This window comes from Schistocerca serialis, chromosome 1, assembly GCF_023864345.2.
Source record: "Schistocerca serialis cubense isolate TAMUIC-IGC-003099 chromosome 1, iqSchSeri2.2, whole genome shotgun sequence".
Taxonomy (NCBI): Eukaryota; Metazoa; Arthropoda; class Insecta; order Orthoptera; family Acrididae; genus Schistocerca; species Schistocerca serialis.
In genome coordinates, this window is record NC_064638.1 from 778371149 (window position 1) to 778391619 (window position 20471).

Consider the following 20471-nt stretch of genomic DNA (forward strand, 5'->3'; position numbering starts at 1 on the left):
GATATGTATCATAAAAACTTCAGCATAGTCATCCTGGAATCCATGGCTCAGTTTTAGTCCCAAAAAAATGACAAAAAAGACCTTTTTTTAGGTTTTCTAAGGAACTGTTTACTAACTATAATGGTACCTCCATAAACTCCTTAAGGCCCATCATAGACTACATCAGTTGATTTGCTTCATTTGCTTAAGCAGGAGGAAGTGTATAACATTTATACTTTGACCCAGTGCTGTAGGATAATGACTCGAAGATGATCCTTCTGTTGGGTATAAATGGTCCTTAGCCCAAGTGCTATATAAAAGACTTGACCCAATTTTTCTGTCACCAGTAGAACCTGAGGTAAGAGCCCCCAGAAAAATCCCATGTCGATGCATGGTGTTTTGTAACATATTAGACAGCATATGCTGTTGCATGGATACCAGTGTTGATTTTCAAATATTAAGATATTGCTAATATGAACATCTCATAATGTATGGGTAAATATTAATTCTGGTGTCTTGTATTTTGTACCTTATTTATTTTCATGTTTTATGATGCAGGGTTAGTTGATGAATCCACCATATTGTGCTCCACTGTATCCATTATTGTAAATTTTATGAAAAATTCATGATTATAAATACTATAAAAACATTGACTCATTCCATATTCTAACAACTCTAATGCTGTTGGGTTCACAAAACTCTTAATAAAATGAAATAAAAGTAAAATAAATTATTAAAATATTTTATATCTGGAGTGTACAACAGAGCTGTACCATTTTAATTGATTATTCTTAGTGATCTATAAGACTTACGTTTGCACACTGGTGGAAATTCATTGTAGAAACCTGTTGTAAGACATGTGCGTGTTGATGGCCCAACCAGCAGATGACCAGGATCACATTGATATTCGACAATTGATCCAACATTGAAGTTCTTTGCAATCATAGTTGAATTTGGTGGCTGCTCTGGACGCCCACAGGCCTTGGGTTCTAGAGGGAATATACATCTCTTAGAAATATTTTTCCCCAGTGGGACAATAAGAATAGAAGTTTCATTACATTTAGCTTCATGTGATATGGATGTGAAAACTGGTCATAATTGAATAATTGGGGCTATTTAAAATTAATATTGATGAAATGAACACACAAAAAACTGAAAATAAAGAAATTAACTAGAACAGTAGGAAAATGTATTAATGGAGAAAAGGCTACTAGGAGAAAATCTGACAAAGTCATGCAGATTATCCTAATGCATTCTATATTTTTAATCTAATAATGGATGGAGCAGTTGGAAATAAGAATTGGTCAATAATTCAGTTCACTGTAATTATACTTTAAGCAACATATATAAAAAATAGAAATGTATGAGCAAAGGAATTACTGTGAATTTCGAATGTAAACTTTTTTTAAGTCTATGAGTTGTAATGTTTTATTTCTGCTTTACCTATAATAGTTCTCACTTAACAACTGTGAAATTCTGCATTATACTTTGAATAGCATTTTCTCAGTGTGTTACAGTACTTACGGTGTTGGCAAATATAGTTAAGTTTGGCTTGACAGTTAGTATCAGACCACAGCCATCCTTTTGAGCCATCATATCGTGCACAGTCTTCATTTCCTCCTGGCAAGTTCCAAAATGAGACTGTCACATCATCACCATCAAGCCACTTCCAGTTGTTTCTGTCCTTCGGATCACGCACAGCACCCATCCAGTACTGACTATTGACATCACTCCTGTATTTAATTTTTAGAATTAAATATACATTTAGTATACTCTTCACGTACAGAAAATGATAGTGCATAATGATGTTGCACATAAAAGGGGGCACCCATAAAGTGCATATCATGAAAATAATGAAAATTTTTTTTAGGCACTGCATTTTTGCACAGTCCTTTGTCTATGTGGTTAGTTAGTTACATGTTCCCTGCATCATTTGAACTATTGTTTTATCAAAATGATACAGAACAGCTCAGTTTACAGGTATATATGATCAGTGTTAACATTAATCAAGACAATATTTTTTAGTCCTACTCATACAACTACACTTAAAAACTGCAGGGTGGCACACGAAATGTGTTACCAATTGTTTCTTTCACAATTTACGATGCACATTAGATATCCTGCTGGGATCTCTACAGCAGTACCAGCAGAGCTTGGAAAAACAAATGAGTTGCGAAATGACGTGTAATTCATGATACTGCTGCTATGAGACTAGTAAGCAGCAATGGCTGACAATGGAAGACTGACCACACAGCAATGATCGGCAATTGTGTTACTTTTTCATGGAATGAAAGCCTTGTTGTGACTGAGAAGTGTTTTCGACAACAGTTTAACACACAATGGGTCCCTTGCAAGAAGACCATCTACAGGTTGTACGATAAATTTGTACAGGAAGGAACAGTATTGGAAGTGAAGCGACCTCGGCCTAAGCCTGTTTGTTAGCTGGAGAATATTGAAGCGGTACAAGTTGCTGTACAGAGAAGTCCCGAGAAATCATGTAGAAAGGCAGCAGTGCAACTGGGAATATCTAGATGCTCTGTTCAGCGCATTCTTAAAAGTGACCTCCATATTTACCCATACAAGATGACCTGTGCACAGAAGCTCACTGAAGAACACAAGCAGCAGAGACTACTGTTTGCTCAGGGGGCAGAGGATAGGGAAGAAACTCTCAACAACATTTGGTTTTCAGACGAGGTGCATTTTCATTTAGACAGTGTGGTTAACAAACAAAATGTATCCTTTTGGGCCACTGAAAACCCTCAAGTGCTTCATGAACAACAACATTATGTTCCGAGGACTACAGTGTGGGCAGCAATTTCCAGTCACGGACTTATTGGACCCTTTTTCTTTGAACAAACTGTGAACAGGAACAGCGAGCGTTATTTGAACATGTTTTGCAATAGCTTCATTCCACAGCTTCTTGCTACTGCCTTGCCCTTCAACACGCAGTGGTTCATGCAAGATGGAGCAAGGCAACATACTGCAAACACTGTGTTGGAGTTTTTACATGAGCATTTCGACATGCAGATCATTTCACTCAGGTTTCCAGGTTGCTTCAATGATGGACAAAATTGGCCCCCCAATAGTCCAGACCTCAATCCATGTGAGTTTTTTCTTTGGGAGTAACCGAAGGAAAAAATTTTCCCGAAACGTCCACGCGATTTAATGGAGCTCGGAAGACTTATTCTTCAAGCTTGCAGTGAAATTACAGAAGACATGTGCCATAGGGTAATCACTAACTTCAGTGTTCATTTGAAGGAAGTTAGGAAATGAAATGGTGGACATATTGAGCATATGCTGAGTTAGAACAAATCTCCATGGACGGCTCTTGATTGTAGTATATGTTCCTTTCAGACTGTATTGACAATAAAGTTTATATTCAAAAACAAAATGGTAACACATTTCATGTACCACCTTGTAGTTGATCCTTTTTTTTTTTTAATAGAAATTCATTCATGGAAAAGAATAAGTTGTCCAGGAGAAATGATTTAGCTTAGATTTAAAACTTGCTTTGCTATCTGTCAGCATTGGGCAAATGGACAAATTTTTTGTTGGTAGATATTGAACTCCATTCTGAGCCACTGACGGCTTTAATAATCGTTACTGGAGGTCATATTCTTCTGAAATTGTGATGGATTATTTATGGCCAGTTTCATTAGCAAATAAGTGTATTGTGGTGGTGCTGTTAAAACGCCCACCTTATTGAAGAGACACCTACATGACAACCATAGATGACCATTAGGTATTATTCTTCTTGCTTACTTTTGTGCAGTCATTATCTTCTTCCTAAGTGATGAGTTACCCCAGAAAAAGTGCTAAATATGTCAGAAGGTTGATTCATCTGTTTCCAGGACCCTAGCAACTTACGAAGAGCAAACCTAACTGAACTTAATTTTTTGAGAAACTCATTGTTTTGGCTGTTGAGAGAGTCTTCAGTGACTATCAAAGCAGAATATTGCCAAATGATTTTTCGCAAAACTCAAAGAAATTCTGGTCATATGTAAAGGCTGTTAATGGCATAAAAATTGCTGGCCAGTTTCTCACAAATGAGATAGGAACTGAAACTGAGCATAGCAAAGGAAGGCTGAAATGCTTAACTCCATTTTCAGATATTCCTTAAAAAAAATAAAAAAAAGGGGTAGGGGAGGAGAAATGCCTCAATTTAATCCTCATACCACTGCGAGATGAGTCAGTGGCATTGAAAACCAGCTGAAATTGTTAAAACTGAACAGATCTGCAGGGCCCAATGGAATCCTATCAGATTCTATACTGAATATGTGGCTGAGTTAGCCCCTCTTCTAACAATAATGTTTTGTAGATCAAATAACAAAAAAACTGTGCCCAGTAGTTGCAGAAGCACAGGTCACATCCATTTACAAGAAAGGTAGTAGAAGTGATCCACAAAACTACCGTCCAATATCCTTGACAATGATTTGTTGTAGAAACTTAGAAAATATTCTGACCTCAAATATAACGAGGTATCTTGAACAGAATGACCTCCTCCATTCCAGCCAGCATGGACTGCGTAAACATCGATCATGTGAAACCCAACTCACAGTTTTCTCACATGATATACTAAAAACTTTGGATCAAGGCAGTCAGGTAGCTGTAGTATTTCTTGATTTCCAAAAAGGATTTCCCTCAGTACCACATATACGTTTATTGTCAGAAGTGTGATCATATGGGGTGTGAAGCAAAATTTGTGACTGGACTGAGGATTTTTTGGTAGGGAGGACGCAATGTGTTATCTTAGATGGAGAGTCATCCTCAGATGTAAAGTAACTTCAAGTGTGACCCAAGGAAGTGTTTTGAGATCCTTGCTGTTAATGTAGTATATCAATGATTTTGTGGGCAATATTTTAATAGTAACCTTAGATTTTTTCCTGATGACACAGTTATCTATAGTGAAATACTGTCTGAAAGAGGCTGCATAAATATTCATTTAGATCTTGATAAGATTCCAGAGTGGTTTAGACATTGGCAACTTGCTTTTAATGTTCATAAATGTAAAATTGTGCACTTGACAAAGTAAAAAAAAACAGAGTGTACTATGATTACAATGACAAAATGAAAAAAAACAACATAGTATACGTAGGCTTAGTTGTGGGTAAAGTAGATGGTAGACTTCAGTTTATTGGAGGAATACAGGGGAAGTGCTATCAGTCTACATCAAATTATTCAAGTGACACATCCTGGACTATTTCTGAAGTGTGTGGGACTCATACCAAGTAGGACTGACAAGGGATACTGAACATACGCAGATGAGTGCAGCACAAATGATCACAGGTTCCTTTGACACATTGGAGAGTGTACCATAGATGTTGAAGAAATTAAACTGGCTGACTCTTGAAGACAGATGTAAACTGTCCTGAGAAAGTCTACTTGCAAAGTTTCAAGAATCAGCTTGAAATAATGATTCTAAGAATATACCACAACCCCTCACTTATTGCTTACATAAGCATACTGAGGAAAAGATTAGATTAATTACAGCACACACAGCGGCATTTAAGCAATCATTCTTCCCATACTCAATATATGACTGGGAGGAGAAGAAACACTAATAGCTGGTACAATGGAATATACTCTCTCAATACACTTCACAGTGGTTTGCAGAGTATAGATGTATATGTAGATGTAGAGGTAGAATATGCTTCTTCTAGTTCAAGTTTTCATCAGTATGTGCACTTAAATATTTAGAGCATTCTACTGGATTTACTGACTCCTGTCCATGTATTACATCAGTTGTATGACTCTGTTGAACAAAATTGAATATAGCGTGTTTTCTCAGAATTTAGGTATAGTCCATTTTTGGAGAACCACTTAATAATTTTCTGTAAAACATTGTTAACAGTCTCTTCTTTTGCTTTTCTCTAATGGGATTAATTATAACACTATTATCATCTGCAAAGTACCAATTTTGCTTGTCGAATGTTAAGTGGAAGGTCATTCATATATGTGAGGAACAGAGGTGGACGCAAAATGGAATCTTGCAGACTCCCTTTGTGATTTCTTCCAGTCACTAAAATTTTCTACCTTTTCAACATTGTCTGAACCTTTTACATTTTGTTTGTTAAGTATGATACAAACCAGTTATGTGTAAAGCCATCAGTTCCATAAAACATAAGTCTTTCAAAGAGTGTAGTATGATCTACACAGTCAAATGCCTCAGAAAGACCACAAAAATTACCAACTGGTGATATTTTAATATTAAGACTTTTAATATTTGGTGGTTGAATGTGTAAATAGTATTATCAGTTGTTTAATGTTTCTGGAATACAAACAGTGATATACTAAGGAAATTGTTTCTACTTAGATGTAAGACTACTCTTGAGGACATTACATTAGGTGTTAGACACCTAAATATTACCACACTGTACTGCCTAAGCAAGAAATCCAAGGCCCAAGATCTCTGTTGAGAGAATTAAAGCTCAAGCTAAAATTCATTTCATTGATACTCAGCAGCTTGCATGTACGTGATGTCCCAGGAGGAAATGTCAGTATTCAGGAATATAACAAGAACAATCATTTGAATCAAAAAAGTCTAGCAAACATTGTACCTAAAATGCATACCTTTAAGAGCTATCACTACTTCTTAATCTTTGATACTGTGAAACAGATCTCTTCTATTGCCAGCTCTTTGCTTTCCATATTTTGGAAGGATGTAGTATGGATTAAAAGAAGAAGAAAATATCCAGTAAACATGGCCACTTTCTCAGCAGAAGAGATGTGTTTCGCAGTAGCGAAGATGAATAAGGTATGCATTTTATAGTCCATCTTTACTAGACTCTTTTGCTTCAAATGATCATTTCTGTCATATCTCTGAATTTCCTGGGACGCTCTGCATGTAATGGAAATCATTTTTGGTCAACAGGAATTGTATAACAAGAATAACTGTTTACAGTCTTTCTAAACGATTACAGAGAAATATATCTATTTTCACAGGCATGGTAATAGACGACAGAATCTAAATCATTAAAAACTAATATTCCAAAAAGATACAACCAAATGAACAAAAAAATTCAAAAGTTAATTTTGCTGTATTAATTCTGATGTCATTGTACATTTTTCTTGTAAGGATCATGAGAGCGCGATGGGAAAAGGTAGGGTGTATGTGCATGGAAGCAGAAAGTAATACTTTGTTCACTACACATACAAGTGGAGTAAGACAGAAAGTTGTTAATGTTGGTGTGAAGTACTGTCTACCACTGTACAGTGGCTTGCAGAGTATATATGTAGAGGTAGAAAGGCAGAATAGATTTGCTCTGTCTCATGTGAACTGTATAAACTGATCACTGATTGGTGATTCTGTGGTATTAATGTTATTTATGCTTTCAGTCCATCTGTGCATGCCTATTAACAGTTGATTAGTAGACTACTTATTCTGTAACAAACACTGATAAGCCAAGACAGTGTGATCACTGCCCACCATGAGACTGTATACTGATTGGTGCCATTGCAGGAGCATGATGTGATAAGAAAGCTAACAATGATGTGGGCTGCTAATGGGGAAATCCACTGAGTGAGTGGCTTTGAACACAGTCAGATTGTTATGGCCCATTGCCTGCATATAAGCACTTTAGAAACAGTGAAGCTAGACCACTGCTCACATATTACTGTTGTGAGCACCTATAGAAAGTGGCTGAATGATGGTGATACCACAAATAGGAGCATCATCTCAGAATGTCAAGGACAGAGGTTTGCCCATTCTGTAATTCATGATAGGCAACAATCTGTGGCAGATCTGATAACAATGCTGACACCAGTTTGACTGTTTCAGGTCACAGCATTCAGCACACATTGTTGAATTTGCAGCTCTGCAGCAGTTGATCATTACATGTTTCCTTGTTGACCTGACAACATTGTTGCAGTGGGCATGGGATTATTGAGATTAAACCATGGATCAGTGGAAATGTGTCACCTGGTTGGATGAATTACTTTTGCTTTTACAGATAGTCCTGTCATCAAACACCACCATCCAGCAAATGGTCAAACATGCAGTGAACCACGGACACAGGACCCTGTGTGCAGATTTATACTGTGGGGGACATTCACCTGAGCTTCCATGCAACCTGTGGTAGTATCGAATGCACCGTAATAGCTGTGGTCTACGTGAACATCACTGTGGAGCACTAGCATTCCTTCATGCTCAATGGCATCCGAAGGCATCTCCCAGAAGGTAAAGTATGTCACAAGTGCAGAATCTTGCTACAGTGGTTTGAAGAGCATGACAGTGAATTCATATTGATTGTTTGGCCATCAAATTTGCCTCACCTGGACTCGGTGGAATACATCTGGGATGCTATCAGCCACCAGCTCTGTACTCACAAAGCATAAGACCATAACTTACAGGAATTTCATGGCCTGTGCATGAACATCTGGTGCCACATACCACTGGCAACTTACAAGGACTTGTCAAATTCATGCCATGCAGAATTGCTGCTGTGTTTCATTCAAAAGGTGGACAGCACATTATTAACCGGATGATGAGACCTTAAATATGCAAATGTTAGGGGTGGAACCAATGGCAGCTGTTCCTGCAACTGGATTGGGCAATAGATCAACCCAAGAACTAGAAGTTGGACCAGGTCAAGGTTAAATTCTTGCCTGCAGCTCAGAGGAGAAAACTTCTTAAAGAACAGAAACAACAGGGAGGTAAAATATGGTTTTCTTAACAAAAATGGGAAGAACTAAAAGGTCTTGAAACCAAGACCTCAAAAAAAAAAAAAAAATTTAAAAACATAAAAATAAAAAAAAAACTGTCTCAGAATGAAAGGGGTAAACAGACCCCTTCCTCTAAGGAAGGCATCAGGAGAACAAGGGAGAAGTCTAATGTACCCATTTTCCACAATAATTATGTCTAGAAAATGGCAGGGCAGGAAATAGGGAAACAGACCTATAGTAGTGCAGTCTTAACCTTTAGATTGGCAGTTATCCAGTAGGGATATTCACTGGTCAACATGACCTCACAGCAAGTTGAGCTTACTCAGATGGCTCTTTCAGAAAAATGGGGGGGGGGGGATGCTAGTCTAGGCCCCAAATACAGGAGGATTTATCTGGACATAGTTGCTCTTATCTTTGTCTGTGAGGAGATAGAAACAGTGGATTGACTTAGGAGGCAGTACTCAGGGTATCTCTGTGGTAGCAGGTGAAGTTGCTGGTCAAGGCAGCAGCTGAGCTCTTCAAGACCACAAAGGTATCAATTTTGGTACAAAAACTTCTTAAGGGTACTCCTCCAAAGGTTTTGTTTCAGAAAATAAGGATGCAGGACCAGAAGGTCTTGACAGAGGATCAGAGTGTAATCAACTGAACGATTGTACTGGATGGCGAAATCCTCATGCTCTTATCCGGGGACCCTAAGTAAGTAAAAGGGGTGCTCAGGCCTCAGAAGAACTGGAGGAAAGTTGATTTATACTAAAAATCTAAGGAACTCCAGAACATGCATTTATCAAACATAGAATTTCATTCACACCAATGGCAGACCTTTGTTCCAAAGTTTTGTGAACATCAGGATGAAACAGCATGATGAAGGAAGAATGAGGGAAATTGTATTGGCCTCAGCTCACCTTCTTTACAAGGACAATACTCTTCCTTTCCAGGTTTTGTGAGGAGGCTGGTAGACAGCTGCTCACAGGACAATAAAAACTGCTTGGTCATGATGGCAATACCCACAATCTGTTGTGGGGAAGCAGCAACACCAAAAGCAGAAAGTACATTCTTGATATTTACTCAAAAGCAATCTGAAGATGCTGAATAGGAACAGGGAACTTACATTCATGAATATAAGGAGGGAAGAAGTAATTGACATAATTTTTGGGTCCAATTTAATGGGTAGCTGTATCAAAATATGGCATGTGGTGTTGGAGCTATCCTTATCTGACCACATGAATATTAAGTTTAAGGTTGAAGTGAGTGTTCAAGAGACCTTGGCCTACAGGAATTGTGGGAAAACAGCCTGGGACTTGTACAAGAAAGACCTCAACTCACACTTATCTGAAGTCAGAATTTCAATACGAAATCCAGCTGATTTCAAGAAAATGTCAGACACACTGATGTTTGCACTTATGACATTTCATTTAGAAAATCATCCAATCACCAAAAAGTGTACAAACAACAATGTACCTTAGTCAGACAATGACCTGGAGTCACAAAGGAAGCAGGTAAGAAGACTATTCAACATTGCAAGAAGGAAAGGGCAATGGGCAAAATATCAGGAGGCCCTCTCAAAATACAACCTTGCAATTAAGCAGGCAAAACTGTCATCCCAGGGGGGACCACAGTCATGTAGAATTTTTTGAAAGAAATTTCCACCATTTGGCTGTTAATTAACAGTCATATAGTGGACATTTCTTTTCTTCTTCTTTTTTTTAACACAACAGAAAAACAGGAGACAGTTTAATTATAGTCCTATGCAGGGTGTTTAGGGTTAGCCGAGTGGCAGAAATCATTCCTAATGCTTGGAGGACAGTGAGTGTTGTTTTCATTCTGAAGCTAGGGAGAATTGATTGCACCAAGGTTAAGGCTACATTAGAAAAACTGTTTAATGTGCATGTCAGTGAAAGGAAACTAACTGCATTTCCTCTCCTTGCAAACTAACATACATCTCAGTGATGCAAATCATGTGAAACAGAGCTTTACCAGTCTGTTGGGGAGGTGGAAGAAGTGCAACGTTTTCATGAAACTGCTCTCTGCATCTTGCTGGACACTGAAAGGGCTTTTAGCAGTATGACCTTCAAATCCATGGTCAGAGCTGCAGAAGAGCATGGTATTGAGACCACCATATGTAGGTGGATTAAGGGCATGTTGGGCAGAAGAAAAGTAGAAGCCACCAAATGAACAAAAAAATGGCGATCAACAGCACCAGAGGATGTCCGGAAGGAGGGCTTTTGTCAGCACTGCTGCGGAATCTAGTGGTGAATAAACTTATTGAAGAGCTAAATACTAGAGGCTATTTTTTCCAAGCATTCGCAGATGACTGATCGTAGTAATATTTAGCAAATTTGCTAGTACTGATAAAACAATGGCATGATGTACACTGGTCATTGTGCAAAACTGATGCAGGAAACAGGATCTAAGAGTCAGTCTTAAGACACTATTATTGTACCATTCATAAGGAGGCATTTCCAGCATACACATACTGGAATCTGAAGCTTCTTGATGAAGCTACACCTGTGGGAGGGGGTGGGGGAGGGGGATGGGGGAGATTTGTGGATAACTCTGGATGCAAAAGTATCATGGACCCCTCACAAAAGGAGTATATGTTCCAAGGTGAAAGATACGTTTATGATCACTAGATGAGCCTATGGGAAAATGTGGGGTCTAAAACCCAAGAGTATATACTGGATATAAGATCTGTGATAACTGATGGGTCCATAGTATAGTGGAAGAAAGTAAAACAGAAGGTGGCTACTAAGGAGCTTGCTAAGTTGTAGAGACCAGGCTGTTTAGCCATAACAGGCAGAATTAGCAGTACACCCACTGCTGGGGTAGAGACCATGCTGAATCTGCTCCCACTACACATTTGGATTACAATGGACATAGTGACAGGGGTGTACAGGCTAAAAACTGGAAACAACTTGATCTCTTTAGGATATCCAGAATCCCACACCAATATAAGAAATGTGATAAATATAAGGCTGTTGGGGAAATGTCGACTGATTACACAATAACTTCAAGCTGCTTCAATAAACCTTTCAACATAGCAAATGGATGTAGGGGGCAGTGGAAGAGTGAAACATGACACTGTGCAGGAGAGTGAGTCTGGTTTACTGATTGATCAGAAACAGGTGAAAGCCGTGGGGCCAAGGTTTACAGTTTACAGCCTAGCTGAGAGAGAGCATACTTTCTAGGGAAGTTGACCATGGTATTCCAGGGAAAATGTTTGCTATCAGGCTATGTGTGGAGGAGAATTTGCTTAGGAATCAACATATATTTAGGCAGCCAGTAGCAAAAATTCAGCATTCCATATTTATTTTCTAAATTTTCTTAAGCCATTCTATGGTAAGAACTTCAATGCTAGTTTTTTTACTTATTTTTGGTACATCTATTTTGATTTCTTTGTGTAAACACTTTCAAAATTTGTTGAAATAATCTAAGGTAACTATTTCCTCTTACTGAACTGTTGTGTATCCAGATGTGTAGTAAAAGAATTATGGATCCAAAATGCTGTTCAGATTGCCTCATAATGCAAAATAATTACCAACAGTGACTTTCTCAAATATTACCTGTGCCTCCTCCAAAGTTCCCAACTTATAAATCCTTGAAGAGCTGGATTGCTCTCATCCACTAGGGTTCCACCACGACTACGACAGAATCCAAGGGCATCACGGAAATTTAAAGGTTGTCTGTTGTAGAAAATGTAACACTTTCCATTGTACGTAGCTGTGCTGCCTGGTGGCTGGTCACGGAACTGAGGACATCGTTCGAAAGGAAGTGCCTGTGGAATAATTGGAAACAATTTGTTTTCTTCATATAGTATAACAGTTTGATGGTTGACATCAGACTGTACTTGCAGTGAATAAGTCATGAGCCATGTGTTGTCATCTTAGATGCTTTACACTTTGCTTTACAATATATCCTCCTTCTGATTGCTCACTGTGTCTCTGTCAGACTGATATTCTAGTCGATCTGCCATTTTGTTTGTTGTTTCTTATAACTTTATCTCTCTTTCCCCTCATCCCTATTCCTAATTAATTATCTCCAGGTTCTAAAAATTAATAACGCAGTTTGTTTACAAATTTTGAGCTGGTCCTTCCCTGATACTCAATTTCTGATAGACTTTTTTTGAAATAACTTTTATCAAATATGAATGCATATTAACTATTATGTAATAAATTTTGTAATTAGAGAATAGTTTTGATACAACAGAAAGCATACTTAAAGAAAGATACATATTGCACAGTTTTTGGAAGAATATATTCAGATTTCAGACACTGTATTTGCCATTGATTACACACTCTGAAATAGGCTTTATAAGTGGTAGCTTGACAGAAACACAGACAGAGCAAGGTGGTGAGATATAAAAATGAACAATGCTTAGTATTTTACAATTTACTTATAAAAAATTATTTGAGGCTTCACTTCAGTTTGCATAAGTACAGTATACTGTTTTGCCTAGCATAAGTATGATTACTGTAAGAACTGTATCATAGCAATGATTGTTAGTAAGCAACATCACTCTGTAAGTAGACTTGTTAAATTATGGGAAACATCTTTTTGAACAGTGTAGTTGCAAGACTCTGATCAGAATGTGGTACCAGAATGTTTTTCACTTTAATGTACAACTAGTGAGTCTCATGAGCAAGTGAAATATTAGATTTGTCTTAAGTAATAATACAGTTTCATCTTATTCATTACTAATTTCCTGATTGTTGTAATCTCATTTCTGGTACTGTTCATCAATTGTCTTTCTTCTCTGTTTTACATAATCTAAATTCTTCAATAAGTAACCTAAGTATTCCTTTTATTAACACTTCCAGGTTAATAGTGCAATACAATCTGTAAATCTTAATACTGATATTTTTTTTCCTTGCACTTTTATTTCTGATATAAATTTCTCCTCTTCCTCAATTACTTCTTAAGTGTGCAAACTAAGCAGGAGGAATGCTAACTGCTGTACTCCTTTCTTAAAGTTACACTTTACTAATTGTTTCATATTTTTATCATTATCCTGTGAACATGTTCAATTATCTGTCCAACTTTAAATTTCTTCCACATTCTTCTCAGGAATTCAGACATCTTACTCTATTTGACATTATCCACATTTTCTCTTTGTCTGTAAATGTCAGAAAAGTTTTCAAGCTTTCCTTGATTTTCCCATCAATTTTTACACTTAAGATAAGCACTACTTTTTAGGTGCCTTTACTTTATTAAAGGCAAACTGATTGATGATACTACAATTACATTTTCTACATCACTGTATGTTGTTCTATTAATTTTATATGCACGAGTCCTGTCAACAACCTATACAGTAATGAATATACTTGCAAATGTCTTATATTAGTACAAACTACACTGTATTCGCATCTTATCTCTCACCATTTGGTACCTACTGCCACTTTATAACACAACTTAGTGTTTATTTCTGTACTCATTCCATTCCTAGAAAATACTTTCATGTGATCCAGATTTTAACTTGTTTTATAGGAAGTAGTTAAAGTGGAAAACAACTTACCTGGTCAGTGTATACAAATGCCTCACATATTGACAGTTGACTTGGCACTGATCCTTCCAAATGCACACTAACAAAAGCACCTGGCATTGGTGGATTACAGGGAAGGAACAGTGGTTTGCCCTCTTCCAGTGGTCCAGTGAAGCGGTTGCAGATAGGGTTTGTTCCAAGATCTGGACGATTGTTTCCCACTCGTACTACAATTGTAGCTGCTTGATTCTTTCCTGTGAATTGTTTATATGACATTTTTATGATGCTGTACTAAACTGTGTTGTGTTATTATAATTCTACATGGTCTTATGAAGCACATGCTGCTTTTCATTGCTGTAATTATAATTATCTGTAGTAAAGAAGTACAACAAAACATTTTTTTCTTGATGTATGATCAGTTTGTGGACACACTGTCTGATCAGAAGCTTTGTATTTTGGAGACATGAAAAATGAAATACCCATGTTTTTCATACATTGTGTAACTAAACAAAATCCTACTGTGTAATGTGGGCAGCAATTAGTAGGTAACTCATTCCTGAAATCAGAAACATATTCGAGATAATCATTCAATAATAACAAGATAAAAAACTAATTACTGCTGAAACAACAGGAGTTGTGAATGATCACACAGTCTAGATAGTGCCAAAATTCCTGGATATCATGCAGATTTGTTATATATCATTACTTACTTCTCTCATGATCATATTTTTTAATAAAAATGGAAGATGTAGTTTAACTGATTGTTTCCCAATAATTCTTGATTACTCTTTATTTTTTTATTGCAGTTGCCTTGACATTCATCTATGGCATTTATTTGTGTAGGTGAAAATTCAGGGAGTATTTTGGCTTTTATATACCATTAAACTTCATGTCCCCTATAACTGGCTGAGTGAGTTGGTCTTAGACTGGAGAGAGGCAAGGGCTTAACACTACTGGTAGCTATGCCTAGTAAAGTGCTATGACACTGATGGCAGCTTTGCTTACTTTATAATGGCCATATAGTTCCAGATTATTAGTTCAGTATCAACAACAGATGTAAACATGCAATGAAAGATAGACTTGTCAGCATATTTAATATAAAAGATTTGTCCCTTATAAAAACAGCATGTAAGAAAAGCTGTCAGGCCTATTGTATAGATGAAAGTAAATCAATCCTGTTTATTCACTGTAAATATCATATTGGCATTAAAGTGGTAAGTCATTACTTGTAGGTAATTATATGTCAGCAGTTTACTTCATGTGACACAAGGGCGTATGTGATCTATTCTTGTAGTCCTGTACTGAATATATCCCTTTAATGAATAGGAAACAGTTGATGTAGACATATTTTATCTTCGTGTGTGGCATTTTGGTGATTGGTTGCGTGTCTGGTGATTCAGAGAACATTCAGTTCAGATAGCATGATTCAAAAAAGACATTTTAAAACCAGCAGTGACATGTTGCTACTGTAGGTGTTCCTTTTATTAGTGAAATTAAATTATGAACCTAGGCAGATGGCTTGACATTAGAAATTTCGTAACAATTATGCTCATAAAAAAATTGTGCTGACAGAAACTGAAGTGAGGCCTGAACACCATTCTCTAAATAGCTAGTAGTGCAATACTTTAAGCAAAAAATTTTGTCATGAAAACTGAATAATAGGAGATGTTAGCCCCTACACTTGAGTCACTATGTGAAGAAAGCTGACTCAGTAGTAACTAATGGAAATATATGATTTGCAGCAAACATTTTGCAAGTTAAGCAGTACTTAAAAACAATATATCTAAGCTTTTTATTTCAAGCAGACAAGAGTACTACTGCATGTAGTGACTCACCACAACAAGCCCTGCCAAAGTCGAGGCGAACCAGCTGGACCATGTAGGGCTCCAGAAGGTTGACATACCACCAGGGAGCTCGTTCAGGTTTGGTCAGTGTGCACGTGTCAGCAGTGAAGAAAGCACTCGTGCTGCCATCCACTGCCTTCTGTGGCACACCACCACCACTGGTACTGCTCTCAGTGGTGCTCTGCATGGGTGCCTTACCCGCTGCTACGTTCAGAACTGTACACACAAACATGCAATCTCCATTAGATGACTACAATATCAGTAACAAATTTTATTCTATATTAGCTTAGCACCTGCTTCTTTGATCACATAGAATGTATGGTCTGCACATATTTTTTGTTTCTCTTTAATCAAATTTGAACATTGTTATGCCCATTGCACTTGTATAAGTCTACTAACTATAAAAGATTTAGTGACCCTTTATATGGCTGCCATTCTTTGCATAATTAAAGACTTCCAATGTGTTTAATTTAATTTCCCACAGGAAATTAAAAAAAAAAAAGAAAGCTATAAATCAGATAAGAGTTTTTATAGTCATCAGCATCAGCCTTGCAACAGGTACTGAATACTCGCAGCTCAAACAGATATTCGAGTACACGGAATCACATTTAAATTTGGTATGTATTTTGTCATCAGTAATGGTTACTTTTCATGTTAATTACAACAAAAATAGTTTTATTATAATATATTAGGCCTAATAAAAATAAATATATTAAAAGTCAATATCTCTTCCTGCAAAAATCTGAAGAATCCAATTTGTCATGATGACTGTTAAATAGGATTCTTTGGTTTAGTTCACAAACTGCAACAGCTTCTGAACTTTTGATGCTAATTTAGGCAATAGAAGGATAATCGTTTGTAAATGAAATTCTGATCAAAAGTGATTCTGCTTTCATAACTTAACATTTTCATAAAATTCAACCTTAGGAGCTGAATTTCCAAGAACCCTGAATTTCCAAGAATGCTGAAACACTATTATTATTATTATTTCTTTCTTGTCTCAGACGTTATGTCTGGTTAAAAATGGAAGGTGACGCAGACCTTGATCAAGCGTGACTTCCTTTTAACTGTACGGTATATGTTACATTGCATTTAGGAACTTTCGGGTAATTGAACAAGTGTCAATAATTACAGATTTCTGTAGTTGTATGTATAAGTTTGGATGTAGCTGTATTGAATTAATGTACTGGTGGATATTGTGTGGTATGACTCCTGTAGTTGATAGTATAATTGGTATAATGTCAACTTTATCCTGATGCCACATGTCCTTGACTTCCTCAGCCAGTTGGATGTATTTTTCAATTTTTTCTCCTGTTTTCTTTTGTATATTTGTTGTATTGGGTATAGATATTTCGATTAGTTGTGTTAATTTCTTCTTTTTATTCGTGAGTATAATGTCAGGTTTGTTATGTGGTGTTGTTTTATCTGTTATAATGGTTCTGTTCCAGTATAATCTGTATTCATCATTCTCCAGTGCATTTTGTGGTGCATACTTGTATGTGGGAACATGTTGTTTTATAAGTTTATGTTGTAAGGCAAGCTGTTGATGTATTATTTTTGCTACATTGTCATGTCTTCTGGGGTATTCTGCATTTGCTAGTATTGTACATCCGCTTGTGATGTGAGCTACTGTTTCTATTTGTTGTTTGCAAAGTCTGCATTTATCTGTTGTGGTATTGGGATCTTTAATAATATGCTTGCTGTAATATCTAGTGTTTATTGTTTGATCCTGTATTGCAATCATGAATCCTTCCATCTCACTGTATATATTGCCTTTTCTTAGTCATGTGTTGGATGCGTCTTGATCGATGTGTGGCTGTGTTAGATGATACGGGTGCTTGCCATGTCGTGTTTTCTTTTTCCAATTTACTTTCTCCGTATATGTTGATGTTATGTGATCTAAAGGGTTGTAGAAGTGTTTATGAAATTGCAGTGGTGTAGCCAATGTATTTATATGAGTGATTGCTTTGTGTATTTTGCTAGTTTTTGCTCATTCTATAAAGAATTTTCTTAAATTGTCTACCTGTCCATAATGTAGGTTTTTTATGTCGATAAATCCCCTTCCTCCTTCCTTTCTGCTTAATGTGAATCTTTCAGTTGCTGAATGTATGTGATGTATTCTATATTTGTGGCATTGTGATCGTGTAGGTGTATTGAGTGCTTCTAGGTCTGTGTTACTCCATTTCACTACTCCAAATGAGTAGGTCAATATTGGTATAGCATAAGTATTTATAGCTTTTGTCTTGTTTCTTGCTGTCAATTCTGTTTTCAGTATTTTTGTTAGTATTTGTCTATATTTTTCTTTTAGTTCTTCTTTAATATTTGTATTATCTATTCCTATTTTTTGTCTGTATCCTAGATATTTATAGGCATCTGTTTTTTCCATCGCATCTATGCAGTCACTGTGGTTATCCAATATATAATCTTCTTGTTTAGTGTGTTTTCCCTTGACTATGCTATTTTTCTTACATTTGTCTGTTCCAAAAGCCATATTTATATCATTGCTGAATACTTCTGTTATCTTTAGTAATTGGTTGAGTTGTTGATTTGTTGCTGCCAGTAGTTTTAGATCATCCATGTATAGCAGATGTGTGATTTTGTGTGGGTATGTTCCAGTAATATTGTATCCATAATTTGTATTATTTAGCATGTTGGATAGTGGGTTCAGAGCAAGGCAGAACCAGAAAGGACTTAATGAGTCTCCTTGGTGTATTCCACGCTTAATCTGTATTGGCTGTGATGTGATATTATTTGAATTTGTTTGGATATTAAGTGTGGTTTTCCAATTTTTCATTACTATGTTTAGGAACTGTATCAATTTAGGATCTACTTTGTATATTTCCAATATTTGTAGTAACCATGAGTGGGGTACACTATCAAAAGCTTTTTGGTAATCAATGTATGCAAAGTGTAGCGACCTTTGTTTAGTTTTAGCTTGATATGTCACCTCTGCATCTATTATCAGTGGCTCTTTACATCCTCGTGCTCCTTTGCAACAGCCTTTTTGTTCTTCATTTATAATTTTGTTCTGTGTTGTATGTGCCATTAATTTCTGTGTAATGACTGAAGCTAATATTTTGTATATTGTTGGTAGGCATGTTATGGGGCGATATTTAGCTGGGTTTGCTGTGTCTGCTTGATCTTTAGGTTTCAGATAAATTATTCCATGTGTAAGTGTATCAGGGAAGGTGTATGGGTCTGCAATGTAAGTGTTAAATAATTTATCTAAAAACAAAGATGATGAGACTTACCAAACAAAAGCGCTGGCAGGTTGATAGACACGCAAACAAACACAAACATACACACAAAATTCAAGCTTTCGCAACAAACAGTTGCTTCATCAGGAAAGAGGGAAGGAGAGGTAAAAATGAAAGGATGTGGGTTTTAAGGGAGAGGGTAAGGAGTCATTCCAATCCCGGGAGCGGAAAGACTTACCTTAGGGGGAAAAAAGGACAGGTATACATTCGCACACACACACATATCCATCCGCACATACACAGACACAAGCAGACATTTGTAAAGGCAAAGAGTTTTCTCTGAAAATTTTTTTCTGAAAACTCTTTGCCTTCGCAAATGTCTGCTTGTGTCTGTGTATGTGCGGATGGATATGTGTGTGTGTGCGAGTGTATACCTGTCCTTTTTTCCCCCTAAGGTAAGTTTTTCCGCTCCCGGGATTGGAATGACTCCTTACCCTCTCCCTTAAAACCCACATCCTTTCTTCTTTCCCTCTCCTTCCCTCTTTCCTGATGAAGCAACTGTTTGTTGCGAAAGCTTGAATTTTGTGTGTATGTTTGTGTTTGTTTGTGTGTCTATCGACCTGCCAGCACTTTTGTTTGGTAAGTCTCATCATCTTTGTTTTTAGATATATTTTTCCCACGCGGAATGTTTCCCTCTATTATATGTTAAATAATTTAGTTAGATGTGAATGTGTTGAGGTGAATTTCTTTAGCCAGAAATTTGCTATTTTATCTTTTCCAGGGGCTTTCCAATTGTGAGTAGAATTAATTGCTTGGGTGACTTCATGTTGCAAAATTATCACTTCAGGCATTTGTGGTATCATCTTGTATGTATCTGTTTCTGCTTGTATCCACCGTGCATGCCTGTTATGTTGTACCGGGTTTGACCACATGTTGCTCCAGAAGTGTTCCATGTCCGTTATGTTTGGTGGATTGTCTATTTTAATGTGTGTGTTATCTATTGTCCGGTAAAATTTCTTTTGGTTTGTGTTGAATGTTTGGTTTTGTTTCCTTCTATTTTCACTTTTTTTTCTATCTTCTAAGTCGTTTGGCCAATGCTTGTAATTTCTGCTTCTTTTCATCTAATTGCTCTATCACTTCTTGTTGTGAGATTTTACCTAACCTTTTTTGTTTTGTTTCTGACATTTCATTTCTTATAAATTGTGTTAGCTGTCCGATGTCTTTTCTCAGTTTTTCTATTCTGATCTGTAGCCTGTGTTGCCATGCTGGTTTTGTGGGTTTCTTCTGTGTGTTGGTTGGTTCTGATCTCTGCCT

The 20471-nt window shown here is 36.8% G+C and overlaps 1 protein-coding gene across 2 annotated transcripts in view; it reads right to left on the reverse strand.

Moving 5' to 3' along the window:
- The window catches only part of LOC126483138 (uncharacterized), a 256873-nt gene that overhangs the window by 30776 nt on the left and 205626 nt on the right, over positions 1–20471 (reverse strand). For both annotated transcript variants that reach the window (XM_050106593.1, XM_050106594.1), the window contains exons 3-7: positions 15952–16176; positions 14150–14370; positions 12201–12412; positions 1504–1712; positions 792–968 (exon numbers count right to left, since the gene is read on the reverse strand). In XM_050106593.1, the coding sequence (XP_049962550.1) occupies positions 792–968; positions 1504–1712; positions 12201–12412; positions 14150–14370; positions 15952–16176 (1044 nt within the window). The remainder of the gene's footprint in view (positions 1–791; positions 969–1503; positions 1713–12200; positions 12413–14149; positions 14371–15951; positions 16177–20471) is intronic.